This window comes from Simochromis diagramma, unplaced genomic scaffold (assembly GCF_900408965.1).
Source record: "Simochromis diagramma unplaced genomic scaffold, fSimDia1.1 OVJJ01000343.1, whole genome shotgun sequence".
Taxonomy (NCBI): domain Eukaryota; kingdom Metazoa; phylum Chordata; class Actinopteri; order Cichliformes; family Cichlidae; genus Simochromis; species Simochromis diagramma.
This window is the reverse complement of record NW_024386831.1, coordinates 9,281,456-9,298,796: the sequence shown is the minus strand read 5'-3', so window position 1 is coordinate 9,298,796 and position 17,341 is coordinate 9,281,456. Positions and strand designations below refer to the sequence as shown.

General features: G+C 39.1%; 2 protein-coding genes across 2 annotated transcripts; both read left to right on the top strand.

Annotated features, from left to right (window-relative positions):
• Positions 1–8,729: 8,729 nt before the first annotated feature.
• Positions 8,730–9,953, top strand: LOC120731294 (olfactory receptor 142-like). The gene has a single exon (XM_040028271.1). It carries the CDS (start codon positions 8,997–8,999, stop codon positions 9,939–9,941), a length of 945 nt encoding a protein of 314 aa, XP_039884205.1. The 5' UTR covers positions 8,730–8,996; the 3' UTR covers positions 9,942–9,953.
• A 5,285-nt stretch (positions 9,954–15,238) lies between these two features.
• LOC120731301 (olfactory receptor 6C1-like) lies at positions 15,239–16,222 on the top strand. Its single transcript, XM_040028279.1, has one exon. The coding sequence runs from the start codon at positions 15,239–15,241 to the stop codon at positions 16,178–16,180; it is 942 nt and encodes a 313-aa protein (XP_039884213.1). The 3' UTR covers positions 16,181–16,222.
• The last annotated feature ends 1,119 nt before the right edge of the window (positions 16,223–17,341 follow it).

Sequence of the window (17,341 nt, the reverse complement as noted above, 5' to 3'; positions counted from 1 at the left end):
TTTTCTGGTCCCTGACCCAGGACCAATTTGCCATGGGAGACCCTACCAGGGGGGCAAAAGCCCCCAGACAACATGGCCCCTGGGATCCCTGGGACACACAAACCACTCCACCACGATAAGGTAGCGATTCAAGGAGGAGTGTAGTATTTACTACTTTAAAATTTAAAGTTTTGTTTAGCACATCAAGCATAAAATTGTGCTGTTGTTGTTTTTTGAAGTTTTTCAATCCCATAGCATAAAATTAAAAAAAGAAAAACACAACAAAAAACAATGCAATAATAGTATTTTAACAGTAACTCCCTTCGCTTCTACTCCTTCCTCGCATTAACTAGGAAGGAGGCTCTCTCAGCTGGTGTGTTTCTCCTGGCTAACACCCTTCTGCCTTTTCTCCATCAATGTCCTGCTAACATCAAGACTCAAGTTGTGTGATATAAACATTCAGAGAGTCTTGTATCTAAACTGGTTAATAATTAAACTTGCTTGTCCTGATGTTGACACCTTTAGAAAAAACATCAGTGCAAATGTAACACTTATTGTTTATCTGTGTCATTGGCTTTTTATAATTTGGACTTACATATATCTTATTAAAACATGTGCGAGGGCCAGAGAGGACAGGTTAAAGTTTACGCGACCTGTGTGCCCCACCTGATCTCTTTGATGACTTTCCTGTTTTTTCTTGATCCAGTGTACATGATATCTGGCTCTACACGTTTACCTCAAAGCCTCCAAAACTTCATCACTATTGAATTTCTCATCATCCCTCCAGTTATGAATCCTCTCATATATGGATTTAAACTCACCAAAATACGAAACAGGATATTGGTGTCACGGTTCTGGGTCCGTTCGACCCAGTATTTTGAGTTTTGATTGTTAGTTTATTTTTGAATGATTGTTGTGGTTTTGGGCGCTATGAGTATTATTATTATTATTAGAATTCTATGTTTCTGTTTATTCATGTTAAGGATTTGTTCTCGGTTGTATCCCACGTTTAGTTTAGTTCAGGTTCCATGTGTCATTCTGTCTGTCTCTCAGTGTCGGGTCTGCGTCTCCACCTGTGTGTAATTCCCCTGTGTTTCTCTGTGTGTATTTAAGTCGTGTCCTCTGTCATTGTAGTTGCTGGTCCGTCTGCGTGTTCACCATAGCTGGACTGGCCATCGGGCATACCGGGCATTTGCCCAGTGGGCCGCTGGTGATTTTTTGTTTTTATGGGCCGATGGATTTTTTTTTTTTTTTTTTTTTTAGGAAGGGTATATATAATGAAAGGTGTTGGATTGGCCAGTTGGTCATGATCGACTCTGGGCTGGACCAATTACAGCCGAGGAGGCCGGATGCACCCGCCCCCTTGTTTAACAATCACGTGATTTTCGCGCATTGCATGCCGGGAACTCGTGGCAAAACAATCCAAGTACCGCATCAAATGCAAGCATTTGCAGCACCGCAAAACGTTCATTCTCCGGTTCCAATACCTTCTTGTTTTTTCTTTGCCACACAAAAAAGGAATGTACAAAACAAAAGGAGAACAATGCCGGTCCGTACAAAGACAGACTCGACGAAAAGACAAAGAAAAGATACGAGGAAAAAATCAAAGGAGTGAAAGGTTTAGACCCTTACGAGCACACAGAGTGGACAAAAGACGTTAGCGTGCTGCCCAACTTTCACCACGCTCAGATTTATAATTATACGGTTCTTGGAGTGAGTGCATGCACTCATGAAGTTTTTAGTAACTTCAGGTCACTGCAACAAGCCCAGGTACAGTTTACCGACGGATGGGTACAGGACCTTGAAATGCACCGTGTAGAACGAAAGACCATCGTACGAACAGAGGTAAGTTTACCAGTCTCACAAATCGTCGTCATAAATACACATTCGTTAACCGTTTATTAATATAACCTTTGACCTCAACGGTAATTAATTAGTAGTGGAAATAATTTCTGGTTCATTGCAGAAATGTAGCAGTGACAATAATATTGTATGTTGTAATCGCAATGGACAATTAGTGATACAAAACAACTGTTTTATCCTGTGAATAAAAGTATATGTTTTTGTCAATGTACCATGGTAATAACAGAAGCGAAACGCAATATTGTGTCAGGACAATTCACTATTTATGCACAATAAATAAAGGAGCATAGCGCGACAATTTCTGTTCAGCGCCAGACTTGCTTGTAACCCATATCACCAATTATGTTAAGAAAAATGACGTATTAACTACTACAAAACTCTGACCTTTGTGGGAATGCTTGGAGCAGACTAACCTGTGAGCTCGAGTGTTCTGAGACGTTATATTTGGTATATCCAGACCATCCGTCGGCTCTTACTTCGGAAACATGGCTTAAAAAATTTCTCTTCAACGACGTAATCCGATAAAAAAAAGACGATCTCTTTACCCATCGGCTTCCCGTGGCTGTCATGCGACCGGCTATTGCAGTTAATAATACAACAGCTTCTTGACATTTTTTGGGTTTCTTTTTATCGCTGTGTAACTGAGTTCAATTGAAAGCCTGCGTGCGCTAGTACCTCTTGCCACAAGTTCCCAGAATCCTTTGCAGTTTTACCCCTGAATGACGTCACATTTTCAATCTTTATCCTGGTGGGCCGGTCTCTAGTCAAAATGCCCAGGCCGATTTTTTGTCCCAGTCCAGCCTTGGTGTTCACCATGTTTCATCCGTGTGTTCCCTGCCGTCACCATCTTGTACCGTCGTCCACCTTGCTTCATGTTTGAGTTCCAGTTTGTATTCAGTAGTTTAGTTGTCTCCAGTATAGTTTAGCGTGATCTCTGTTTCCGTTTTTCCACTGGCGCATTGTGTTCAATAAACCACCTTCACTCCTCCACTTCGGCCTGCGATTGGATCCTCATTTATTATTTTTATACGGCTTATCTCACTCGCCGTGACAGTACGGACCAGCCAGCTATGGATCCAGCGGCATTCAGTCTACCCAGGGAGCTTCGGGAGGCCGTTATCGACTCTGCTTCTAGATTAATTAACCAGTGGTTAGAGCATGAGGGAGAAGCCTCTCTTTACACTGTGGAAGCCAACCTACAACACCTTATTTCCGGTTATCCCTGGCTATTGGACTCTCTGCATCCACTCGTGCAGAATTTCGTTCTCCACGAGCTTCACCTTCACCTTTTCTGGAGCTATTTTTTGTGTTTCTACTGAGGATAACAATGATTTCTCACCCATGGCCATAGCTTGTAAGACTGCCTGTTCTGAACCCTCGTTCCATGTTTATGACCGTGTCCGCTCCATTGTCCCATCCTCACTTCCATCCCAGTCAAATGCCAGGCCTGTAGCGCTGCCCTCAGTTCAGTCAGCAGCCGTGATGCCCTCAGTTCAGTCAGCAGCCGAGCTGCCCTCAGTTCAGTCAGCAGCCGCGCTGCCCTCAGTTCAGTTAGCAGCCGCGCTGCCCTCAGTTCAGTCAGCCACTCCACCACTTATTACGACTCCACTACAATCGTCTCCGCTACCTGTAGGTCAGTCTGTAGCCGCTTCACTGCCTATTGCTCTGTCGCCACCAGTTCAGCTGTCTGCCTGCTCATTTACTCAGCCACCATCCTCACTGTCTCATTCAAAGCAGGGAACACACTTCACCACAATATCTGCTGGTTCTCTTAAGCTGGCCATGTCAGAGACAGTTGCTTCCTCTAGGGCCTCCCCAGAGGCTGGGTGTCAGTCACCAGCCAACTCTGGACCCCTAGAGGTCAAGACGCCAGCGCCAGCAGCCTCACCGGAGAACTCACCAGAACAGTGTCAGCTCTCAGCACCCCCTGAGAGCTCAAGTGAGTTCACCCGTCCGCCTCCGTCCTCTGCTGAGTGTATTGGGGAACAATTTCAGCCCTCTGAGGACTGCATCCCACTGTTGCTGCCTGAGTCTAGCCACTGTGCTGCTTAGTCCCAGCCAGTGTCCACACTGGCAGAGGTCTCTGTACCTGCTGCTTCAGTGTCTGTTTCCACTGGAGGGCCAGAGGAGCCCGTCCAGTCTCAAGCCATGTTAGCTGGGGGTTCAGGTGAACCCAGCCAGCGTCCTCCCTCGTCGGCTGGAGGGCCTGAGGAGCCCGTACAGCCTCAAGTGTTGACAGCTGGGGGTTCGGGAGAACCCAGCCAGCCTCAAGTGTCGTCTGCTGGAGGGCCCGAGTCGCCCGTCCAGCCTCAAGTGTCGTCTGCTGGAGGGCCCGAGTCGCCCGTCCAGCCTCATCCAAGTGAGATGAGAGAAATGTTTCATTCATCCAACTGACAAAACATTTCTCCCACTGAAAACGCAACGTCCAGATGAACAGAATCAACTTTTGGAGATTTACTTACCTGGACGATTGAGCATGCATGAAGGCGATATTATATTATATTATATTATATTATATAAACTTGTGCCATCATCAATTTTGTAACTTTTTTGCCCTTCAATCAACAGAGGTCAAATTCCCAGGTGTGTGTTTGTTGTTGAGCCAAAGGCAGCATTTAAGGGAAGGTGACGAGGGAGAACAGATACTGTTAGGGATCTAGATACAGCAGCTCTGTGCTCTGTACACTTACATATTGTTACACAAAGAAGGTAGATGTTCTCTGATCATGGATAATGTGTCTATTGTAAGAATTTTTATTTTGTCAGGATTTAATGAGACAATGAATTACAGAGTACCACTCTTGTTAACCACCTTACTGTATTATTGTGTAATTTTATTTATCAATATCTCTCTTGTGCTGCTCATTGTCTTGGATGAAAGCCTGCATGAACCTATGTACATTTTACTGAGCAGCTTCTGCATTAATGCACTTTATGGGACCACAGGTTTCTACCCCAAATTCCTTTCAGATTTACTGTCGCCTTCTCACAGAATCTTCTCATCATCCCTCCAGTTATGAATCCTCTCATGTATGGATTTAATCTCACCAAAATACGAAACAGAATTTTGAGTTTAATTTATTTGAAAGGGAAATGATTTCCATTAAGGTTAGATTTCCTTATTTAAAATAATTCAAAAATATTCAAAACAGATGCAGCAATATAAATACAAGTCTTTCTGAAGGCACTTGATTCAGAAACATTTAGTCATGTTTGCCTTGTCTAAGGCAAACATATATTTGGACTAGACTAATTTTACTAATATTCTTTGTTATATTTGTCATAATAGGACACATATTTGTCATATATGTCATATTTGCTCAATCCAGCACGAACGTTAAATGAAAACAACATTTTTTCATGTTTTTGACTAAGAATTTCATTTTAAAAAGGATTCTGCATGATTTTTTAAGTACTGTTGTAAAATTCATCTCTATACCATTCAGAAATCATCACAAATTGACATTTCATTTCTTTGCCTTGCTGTGTCTTGATGTTCAAGGTATATTAGCTGATATATGTGCAAGTTGATTAAACAGGTTTATTTCAAAGTGTTTTAGGTTTAAAGTAAACAAAATATTGTATGAAATATTCTGTTGTAAAGGGCTGGTTAGTGCAGGCATCCCTGTGTGTTACATCTCAGTTTATCACAAAGATCAGTTAACAATGCTTAATGTTTTGTTTTTTTTTTTCCTATAAACACGTTACATGTACAAATATAAGGATCAGTGTTATTAGGTTGTATTTTTTCAGTAGTATTTATTTATTTATTTATATATATATATAGGTTTTTTTATTATTATTTTGGAAAAATAGTAATAGTAATTGAACTGTTACCTACTTTTATTTGGCTTTTTTTTTTTTTTTAATTTATATGTAAATTTCTCACTGTACATTAATTAATCACACCATAATTCCGTACTTTTTGAAATCTGATCATATATCCCCATTGCTTGACATACTGTAGTATTTACTACTTTAAAAATTAAAGTTTTGTTTAGCATATCAAGCATAAAATTGTGCTGTTGTTGTTTGAAGTTTTTCAATCCCATAGCATAAAATTAAAAAAAAAAAAAAAAAAAAAAAAAAAAAAAAAAAACCCAACAAAACACAATGCAATAATAATATTTTAACAGTAACTCCCTTCTCTTCTACTCCTTCCTCGCCTTAACTAGGCGAGGAAGAACTGATTGGAACTGATTGGAAACTAGCCGCTGTAGTCGGGCCTCCAGAGCATGACGAAGTTCCTCCCCCTCATGCTCTAGCCACAGATTAGTCCATCTTGAAACTGAATAGGTTAATTCCTCCCGAAGCTCCTTGGGAGGTGCGAATGCCGCTGGGTCCATGTTTGGCCGGTTCGTACTGTCACGGCTGCCGAGGCGAGCCATGTGGTATTGACGGGAGAAAGGACCCAAATCGCAGGCAGTAGATGATAATGCTGGTGATGTTATATTTACACAGTGGTGAGATGACAAAACAGGCAAGAGGGAAGACAAAACTAAAGACCTAAACTGGAAAAGCTAAATGACAAACCTGAGAGGGTACCAGAATGGGGTGAGAGGCAGAGAGACACGGACGAGGAACAGGACACCGTGGACCGCAGACTGACACGGCGTAACAAAGACGAACCGGCAACAGGCAGGAGAACACACAGGGCTTAAATACACACACCAGTAATCAGGGGATGAGAGACAGAAGGGCAACACAGCTGGGAGAAATCAGAGCTGACGGGACAGGGGAAACGTAAACTGAACACACTCACATCAGACAGAGACCTTCACAATAAGACAGGAAACTCAGACACAGGGAACCATACAAGACACAGAACTAAACAGACAGATTCGCAAACAGTGGGGGGGCACCATAGACAGACAGAGACACAGACCAAATATAACACATAGAACTCGAACAATAATAATCATCATCATAATAAAGTAAAAGCGCTGGGTCACCGACCCAGGACCATGACACATTCAGAGAGTCTTGTATCTAAACTGGTTAATAATTAAACTTGCTTGTCCTGATGTTGACACCTTTAGAAAAAACATCAGTGCAAATGTAACACTTATTGTTTATCTGTGTCATTGGCTTTTTATAATTTGGACTTACATATATCTTATTAAAACATGTGCGAGGTCCTGAGAGGACAGGTTAAAGTTTATGCAGACCTGTGTGCCCCACCTGATCTCTTTGATGACTTTCCTGTTTTTTCTTGATCCAGTGTACATGATATCTGGCTCTACACGTTTACCTCAAAGCCTCCAAAACTTCATCACTATTGAATTTCTCATCATCCCTCCAGTTATGAATCCTCTCATATATGGATTTAAACTCACCAAAATACGAAACAGGATATTGGGTTTATTTTATTTTAAAAGAACTTCAAAATTAAGAGTTTCTTGTTCACCAAATAAAAAGAGAGCAAAATAAAATTTCAAAAATGTACATTATTCTCTTGTACATGACAGCAAATGAAGGCCTCATAACATTAACTATAAATGCACCAAGACAACCAAGTCTCAGTAAAAAGCATTATTGTTTACTTAAATTTGACCTTTAGACTATCAAAGATCTAAAGACAACTAACACATATTTTACCGTTTAAAAATTTATTATTATTGTTTTTTGTTTTTTACATTTTTTCAGATGTAAACTAAAATGCATTTCCACTTCTGGTTTTAGGTTTAATCCAGGTCATCTTATCGTTTGAACTTAAGGTGTCATAATGCCATATCTCTAACACGTTCCATTAAGATGTAAATTGGTCAATTTATTGTCATTTACAGTAAATAGGTTTATGTTTCTCAAGTAACAGACTCATATTTATATCCTTTTTTCAAGCATAAAATGTTTGAGTCTCATGAGTGACGTGTTTACTGTGGCTCAAAGTTTAGCCAGTTTTTCGGGTGCCTCTGTAGTCTCGCTCATTGTACACTTATATCACAAAGCTAATTCAGAAAATATAACTGACATGATGATGTCTATATTTAACAGAATATCAGTTTCACAGTTTGCAAATTAATTCAAAGACAGGGGAAGAAAGAAGTGATTGCTTAGTAGGTTATAGATTCATGCTGCTTTAAAACTACCTTCTTTCCACAGAGCTGCTGTTAAAAAATAAAGGCCTGACAGTACTATATACACAGCAAGTGTGTTTTTGTTTATGAGTTGGCACCACAGATTGTACAAGGTTCATGTTAGCACAGAATTCTGGGCCCTATGTATAAACAGTCTCTATATATGTGACACAATGTAATGTGTGGAAGGAAGAGAGGACTCAAACTCAGGACTCGCAGGCTGGTGAAGGATGTGGATGATGTTTGTTGTGAAGCCAGGATGAACAGAACATGAGAAGACGGACTGACTATACCAATTGAATAAATGAATGAATGAGTGAGGGAGTGAGTGAATTAATAAATTAATGGTTGGCTGGCTGACTGGATGGACTGAACTGAAAACACACACGAGGAATGGACGGAATGTCAAGACTGGGAATTGAGGGCTTAGATACACAGTGTGGAGTTGTGATATGATGTGATAACATTAGGTTGCTGCATTATAATGTGAATGTATAATATTGTTGTCAGGCCTCTGTGTAACTGTAGGAAAAAAATAGTTTGATAGAAACAGCATTAGAATAGAATAGCATAATCCTTTAATTGTCCCACAAGGGGAAATTTGGTTGTAACAGCAGCCAGAAAGACACATATAGAAACAAACAGGACACAGAACAGAAACATACACTCATCCCTGCTGGACAACATCTCCCACCCCATGCAGGAGACTGTGACAGCACTGAGCAGCTCCTTCAGTGGCAGGCTGCGGCACACACGGTGTGGGACGGAGAGATTTCGCAGGTCTTTCCTCCTCACTGCTGTCAGACTCCACAACAAAGACTTTAACTGATCAAACACACACATCCACACACACTGAGTGCAATACTCTTTTTCTGACAAAGTTGTATTTTTACTCAGTTGTATAAAGCATTTGCATTCTATTTCTATCCTATTGTATATTTTATTCTATTTATTGTACTGTATATAGTATTTTATTTTATTCTATAATTAATGGGAGGTGAAGAGGGACAGCAGACATTAGTCAGGTACAGACGCAGCAGCTCAGTGCTCTGTTATGTTGTTATTTTAAAAAGGTAGATGTGCCCTCTGATCATGGATAATCAGTCTAATGAAAGAAGTTTCATTCTGTCAGGATTTAATGAGACGATGAATTTCAGAGTACCCCTCTTCTCAGTTACTTTACTGTATTACTGTGGGATTTTGTTCTTCAATATTTCTCTTGTGGTGCTCATTGTCTTGGATGAAAGCCTCCATGAACCTATGTACATTTTCCTGAGTAGCCTTTGCATTAATGCACTTTATGGGACCACAGGTTTCTACCCAAAATTCCTTTCAGATTTACTGTCGCCTTCTCACAGAATCTCCTATGAAGGGTGCCTTTTACAAGCTTTTATCATGTATTCATGTGTGTGCTGTAATTTGTCTATTGTAGCTGTCATGGCCTTTGACAGGTATCTGGCTATATGTCGACCTCTGCACTACCACTCTTTCATGACTAAGAGGAGGCTTTCACAGCTGGTGTGTTTCTCCTGGCTGACACCTTTCTGCATTTTTGCCATCAATGTTGTGCTTACAGCAAGACTCAAGTTATGTGGTATAAAGATTCAGAGAGTCTTATGTCTAAACTGGTTAATTGTTCAACTTGCTTGTTCTGAAGCTGACATTTTTTCAAATAACATCAGTGCATATGTGATACTTGTCATTATTGTGTCTCATTGGCTTTTCATAATTTGGACTTACATATATCTTATTAAAACATGTGTGAGGTCCAGAGAGGACAGAGTAAAGTTTATGCAGACCTGTGTGCCCCATCTGACTTCTGTGATCACAAATTTCACTGTAATGGTTTTTGATTCGATGTACTTGCGCTTTGGCTCCAGAGATTTACCCCAAAGCCTCCAAAACTTCATCACTCTTGAATTTCTCATCATCCGTCCAGTTATGAATCCTCTCATGTATGGATTTAAACTCACCAAAATACGAAACAGAATCTTGAGTTTAATTTATTTGAAAGGGAAATGATTTCCATTAAGGTTAGATTTCCTTATTTAAAATAATTCATAAATATTCAAAACAGATGCAGCAATATAAATACAAGTCTTTCTGAAGGCACATGATTCAGAAACATTTATTCATGTTTGCCTTGTCTAAGGCAAACATATATTTGGACTAGACTAATTTTACTAATATTCTTTGTTATATTTGTCATATATGTCATATTTGCTCAATCCAGCACGAACGTTAAATGAAAACAACATTTTTTTCATGTTTTTGACTAAGAATTTCATTTGAAAAAGGATTCTGCATGATTTTTTAAGTACTGTTGTAAAATTCATCTATATACCATTCAGAAATCATCACAAATTGACATTTCATTTCTTTTCCTTGCTGTGTCGTGATGATCAAGGTATATTAGCTGATATATAACACGTTACATGTATAAATATAAGGATCAGTGTTATTAGGTTGTAATTTTTTCAGTAGTATTTATTTATATATATAGGGTTTTTATTATTATTATTTTGGAAAAATAGTAATAGTAATTGAACTGTTACCTACTTTTATTTGGCATTTTTTTGTTGTTTTTAAATTTATATGTAAATTTCTCTCTGTACATTAATGACACCATAATTCTGTACTTTTTGAAATCTGATCATATATCCCCATTGCTTGACATACTGTAGTATTTACTACTTTAAAAATTAAAGTTTTGTTTAGCATATCAAGCATGAAATTGTGTTTTTCAATCCCATAGCATACAATTAAAAAAACCCAACAAAAAAACAATGCAATAATAGTATTTTAACAGTAACTCCCTTCTCTTCTACTCCTTCCTCGCCTTATCCTTCCAACTAACCCTCAGCTCTATCATATCTTCTTTCTAATAGCAGATCCTCTCAATTCAAAGTGAAATATATTTCTAAAGCACGTTTAAAACAATAGCTGTTGACTAAAGTGCTATCATGTAATAATAATAATCAAATGACAAAAAAAACACGGGACAAAATGACAGAATTTAAGAAAGGAAAAATAAAAAGAGAAAACATGAGTAAGAAATACCACAAAAAAAGTAATCAAATCTTCTGATTTAAAAGACAAAAAATAAAAGTGGCTTTTCAAATGGGTTTTAAAAATGTCTAATGTTGGGGTGATCCTGATGTGAAAGGGCATTTTGTTCCACAGTTTAGGAGCAGCCACAGCAAAGACCCGATCTCCTCTGTGCCTTAATCTGGACCTCAGGAAATGTAGGAGCATGTGGTCTGCAGACCTCAGTGATCTTGAAGAATTGTACAAATTAAAAATATCAGAAAGGTACGAAAGGGCGATAATCCATGAAATACCTTAGAAACAATTAATGAGCTAAATAAAGCTTCTACAAGGATAAAGATCTGATATGATCCATTCATCTCACCTGCTGTATTATACTATTTCCAAACTGTTTGGTACAAAGATAAATCAGAGGTCAAACCAGATCATCAAGGAACTATTATTTGTAAATATAGTTTCATTTTAAAAATGTAATAATTTTAATCATTTTGAACAATTAAAACGCTTAAAATGTAAGACTTCCCTCAAAAAGAATGAAACCATCACTACCGCTACTCCTTCCATCTTCACAGTCATATCTATCTCCTGCTCCTTCACACACATGTATTCTATACATGCTATACATATGCATACTATACATCGCATCTAAAGTGCTCTTTCTTGTCATGAAGCCATACTGAAGTCATACTACTGCTCACACATCACTCTTCCACCTTTACAGTGCACCTGTTTTATTGTTTATTGCAAAAACCTGACTTGTTGCCTGCAAAACGCAAGTAAGTACAGGGTACTGCACCTTAGTCACTCCATAACAAGACCCGCACCCCAGAAAAGTACAGGGTACTTACAGTGTACTTGTTTCATTGTTTGTTGCAAAAGCCTGACTTGATGTCCTCAAATTGCACTTAAATACAGGGTACTTTCACCTTTGTGGCAGGTTGTGTTATAATGTGTTACCTTTCATTAGTTTGCATAAATTCATTACATATGTTAAACTATAAACACTTAAAATCATATAGAGATCAGTCTCAATAAGCATATGCATCAGCGCGTTCTTCTGGTTTTTACACATTAAAATAAAAAAATGAGTGAAACTAAGCACATTTCCTGCACATTTTTTTTTAGGTTTGTGGTGGCAGATTTCTTTTCTCATGTATTAGTCACATATTTAATCATATCACATTAGTTACAGTAATATCACTTTCTCACTTTATTATAGTAAGAGCACTCCTGTCACCAGGTGCATGTGGAATGTTAGCACAATGAGGCCATTGTAATGGGAGACATTAAATATATAGAGGGACTCTATATCTAGAGTATCAGGGATGTAAATCCGGCTGCAAATCCTTAGGTGACAGCCAAGTAGAAAACAAGGTTATAATTCTCTCTGTGAGGGAGAAGGTATACCCCCCCGTCCTTGGGAAGGACTCTTCTGTCCTTGGGTTTATTGTTTTTAGCACTTTGTACCAAAGCAAAGGCTGCAGAGGGGACGCCTGGCTGCAATGCCACTCTGTCTGTCTCTCTCATCATGGTCACCTAAATGCAGTGCACAGTAATGGCAGGTTTTGTAATATGCACTGTTAGTTGATTATTTACCTGCTGCATTAACGGGAGAGGACGTGCAAACGTTGAGTTTCATGAGTTCGGAGCGGAATTAAAAACACAACATTCATTTAAGGTAATCGCGTGTTTTGTGAACAAATGCTTTTGCATATTCGTAGTGTTTCCTCCCTTAAATGAAATATCTACTTTGCAAATATTGCAAGTTGCCCTGTTGTCATCCGTTCTCGTAAAGTATAACCAAACTTTTGAGTGTTTGAGCCACTTAGGCGCCGTGTTTCCTGCCAGGTAAATGAAGCTCCGCAACGTGGTGACATCATTCGGGGCGACTGGAATAGATAAGGGAATCGTTTGTTAAAATGGCAAACAATTCCAAGGAATTGAAACAGTGGGAACCGGTTCTCAACAAGAACAGGGTTTCGATACCCATCCCTAGATGCAAGCATCAGTTATTAATTAAAGCCAGAAGCAGTGACTGCAGCACTGCGTGGCAAGTTCTAATCCCTATAGCATGTTGTTTCACCTAAAAGCAAAACTTTTCCTGTGATGTTTCTGGCTGATTTTAGGGTTTTGTTTTAGTACCAGGCTGATTCTGCCAGTTAGGTTTGTTTTCTTTTTCTAAGAGAAAGACTGTTTTGTTTTGTTTTTTTACACTCAGACATGTCTGGAACTGTGCCTAATATGTTTTGTTTTTTTTTTTTGTAACAGTGCACTTAGGAAAAAACCTGCCAGGTATTATCCCTCTGGTGGTGATATTTTGTGTGCTGATAATTTAAAAGCAGGCTTGCAAGATTGGGAGTAAAAGCGCTATAAAACACTTTAATTGAGAGCAAATATACGGTGAGCTTCTCTAGATTACAATGGGCTTCTGAGGAAATTCACCTAAAGGGGCGCTGACCATATTAGATGGTAAGACCTGTGTTTAAAAGGATTGTAGCGATTCAATCCATTTCAAAAGCAAAAAGAATTGATTTTATTTTTGGAATGACGTAATATTGCTGTCAGTGGATACTTAAATTAGGGCGCGGTTTTCCACTATCAGCAATGATTGGTAAAAACTAAGTCAACTAAGAGTGACCTAGACAACCCTAGGATGCAGCTGAACAGCTGAGGCAGTGGGGAGGTGGAAACTGGACTATGAAGTGGCCGGGGCACTGTAATGAGAGGAGAGCACAGTCAACGGGATCCAGCAGACAATCAGCGATCCTCCACAGTTAAACTGAGTTGCCTTACTTGGTTTTACGTGGAGGGGACAGGTGGGGCGGAAGGCCCGGATGCGGTCGAGGCGTGGGGAGGCAGGCAAGTGAGTGGCGGGCCAGTTGGCAACGTCGTACCAGCAGCAGGTGGCCCAGGTCCAGGAAAGCGGGGATGAGGGAGGCAAGATCCCCACTCCAGGAGCTACCTCTGAGGACAAGAAAAACAGGTAAGTCTTCATACGGGTTCTGGACAAAGCACTCAAACACCACTTGACTAACATGGGATAGCAGATATTCAGGCGATGAACGGTTGAGTGCGCAGGTCTTATATGCTGCCGGAATAATTGCCCACAGGTGGTCAGCCAGGGAGGAGCAACCAATCTCCGCCTAAAGGAGGAGGAGCTGCTGTTGGAGACCTGCAGGTACCCACCCAGACCATGACAATAACAGGTGCAGTGGCCAGAGTATTGCTGGAAAAAAATCATCCCAAGGGTGGAATCTCCAGACTGAGATTGAGACTGGGTGCTGATCAGAAGTCTTCAGAGACCCAGCGAGAAGTAGGAAATATTCATGGCATAGCTGACAGCCCAAGCAGTGGTTGAGGTCAAAGGTCCTACTACTGATCATGAGAAGATTCAGGAACCACAGCAATAACCATAAAGCTGTGCTGGAACGAGAGAGTGAGGGGTGAAAAGAGCACCCTCCTCCAACAAGGGCGTGCTAAGCTCCAACTAAGCGACTGCAAAGCGAGTCTCTGTGCCAACCAAGAGGGATCAGCGAATGAATACAGATGACAACTGATTAATCAGTCAGGCAGTTACATATGTTAAACTATAAACACTTAAAATCATAGAGACATCAGTCTCAATAAGCATATGCATCAGTGCGTTCTTCTGGTTTTTACACATTAAAATAAAAACTAAGCACATTTCCTGCACATTTTTTTTAAGGTTATTGTTGAAAATTTCAGGGAATAAGTCATTTTTTCTGCTTCTTTTAGGGTTAAACATTATACAGAGGCCAGGTTGTTAGTGTGAAATACATTCTCATTTACGAAATATTTAAATATTCTTATCTTTTACAATCTAAAAACCAAAGGAAGACTCATTATAACACAGCTATATTATGTATTTTTGAAGGAAGGGAAAAGTATGTTGCTTATCAAACATATAATAACCTTAGTCACTGTGCTGATGTTTTACACTCAAAACAAAGGTCCTAATAGACAATCTATTAAAGCTCTAGAGAGCAGTTACATAAGACACAAAGAACTTTATTCGTAAAAGTAAATTTAATTTTTTTTTTAATTATTCAGCTCAACAAGTGAAAGCACCACTTACATCATGCTGACCACGTAATTGTGGCTGACACACAGAGTATATAAACCTCTGGTGACATACTTTGTCAGTTAGACAGTACACAGAGAGATTTCATTTCACCCTGACTTTAACTTGGAAAAATGTCGTTTGCTCTCAGTTTGAAATGACACCTAGTAAGGTAAACTAATATTTTATTATGGATAATGTTTCAGTAGTTACTGTTTTTACTCTATCAGGTTTGAGTGATATTGCAAACTACAGGGTCACTCTCTTTGTTCTCACTTTACTGTGTTACTGTGTGATTTGGCTGGTAAATTTGACGATAATTGTGACAGTCATTGTGGATAAAAAACTTCATGAACCCATGTACATCTTCCTCTGCAATCTGTGCTTCAATGGACTCTATGGGACAGCTGCATTTTATCCCAAGTTTCTCTACGATCTTCTGTCCACCACTCATGTCATCTCTTATGCAGGATGCCTTTTGCAGGGTTTTGTATTGCACTCTTCAGTTTGTGCTGACTTCTCTCTTCTAGTTCTCATGGCCTATGACAGATACGTGGCTATATGTCGACCTCTTGTGTACCACTCTCTGATGACTACACAAAAAATTTGTATTTTAGTATTTTTTGCTTGGCTTATTCCCTTTTACCTTCTCTTCATGAGCACGATAACAACAGCAGTGTTGAGGTTATGTGGCTCACACATACCAAGAATCTACTGTGTAAACTGGTTAATTAATAATCTGGCTTGCTCTGCCTCTGTAGCAAGAATTGTTATTCCTGCTTTTAATTACACCTTTTATATCGGCCATGTCCTTTTTGTTTTCTGGTCTTATGTACATCTGATCAAAACATGTCAGTCATCCAAAGAAAACTGGAACAAATTCATGCAGACATGTGTACCACATTTAATCTCTTTAACAGTTGTTGTTGTGTCTTTGCTTTTTGATATGTTATACATGCGATTTGGCTCAAAGGAAATACCACAAAGTTTTGAGAATTTCATGGCAATGGAAATTTTCCTCATCCCACCAATTATTAATCCCCTCATGTATGGATTTAAATTGACACAAATAAGAAACAGAGTTTTGAATTTTATGCGTGGTAAAAGTTCAGCTTTGAGACTAAAGTCATGAGTGTTTCTGCAGAGAGGGGCAAAGAAATCTGTTGATATATGTACATATGTGATTCAAGCGAAATGTGATCTGTAGTGTAAATGAATAGATACTATGACAGATACATATTTCCAGACTGTTTTCATTAATTGAAATATAAGTAGAATTTCCTTTTGGTTTTTGAAATTTAAAAAAGAAAACAACACACATTGAAATTAAACACATTTCCTGTACATTATTAGTTTCTGTCTTGTATGGACAAAAAAAAAGGTTTCATGTAGTTACATCTTTTTCTGATGTTTAGCTTCTTTTTCTGGTTGACTACAATGTTTTTACTCACCTAGTTTTGTTACACTTAATTATAGTATCCTTGGGTCTAAAATTTTATTCTCAGGTAAGTATCAAAATGCTACTAAAGCTCTGCCAGAGGTGGGAGTTGAAAAACTCTCTGACCTAGGCCTCTGCACACCTTTACTTTGAAAACAGTCTTTTGGGTTTTCTTTACATCCTAAATTAAGTGGCTGTCATCACACCAGGCTACAAACCACTGTACAGGGAGTGCAGAATTATTAGGCAAGTTGTATTTGAGGAATAATTTTATTATTGAACAACAACCATGTTCTCAATATCAAAGCTGAATGTTTTTGGAAGTAGTTTTTAGTTTGTTTTTAGTTTTAGCTATTTTAGGGGGATATCTGTGTGTGCAGGTGACTATTACTGTGCATAATTATTAGGCAACTTAACAAAAAACAAATATATACCCATTTCAATTATTTATTTTTACCAGTGACACCAATATAACATCTCCACATTCACAAATATACATTTCTGACATTCAAAAACAAAACAAAAACAAATCAGCAACCAATATAGCCACCTTTCTTTGCAAGCACACTCAAAAGCCATCCAAAAAATCCATGGATTCTGTCAGTGTTTTGATCTGTTCACCATCAACATTGCGTGCAGCAGCAACCACAGCCTCCCAGACACTGTTCAGAGAGGTGTACTGTTTTCCATCCTTGTAAATCTCACATTTGATGATGGACCACAGGTTCTCAATGGGGTTCAGATCAGGTGAACAAGGAGGCCATGTCATTAGTTTTTCTTCTTTTATACCCTTTCTTGCCAGCCACGCTGTGGAGTACTTGGACGCGTGTGATGGAGCATTGTCCTGCATGAAAA

Coding starts and splice junctions, on each gene's coding strand:
- LOC120731294 (XM_040028271.1), top strand. CDS start 8,997: ATGTGCCCTCTGATCATGGATAATCAGTCTAATGAAAGAAGTTTCATT.
- LOC120731301 (XM_040028279.1), top strand. CDS start 15,239: ATGGATAATGTTTCAGTAGTTACTGTTTTTACTCTATCAGGTTTGAGT.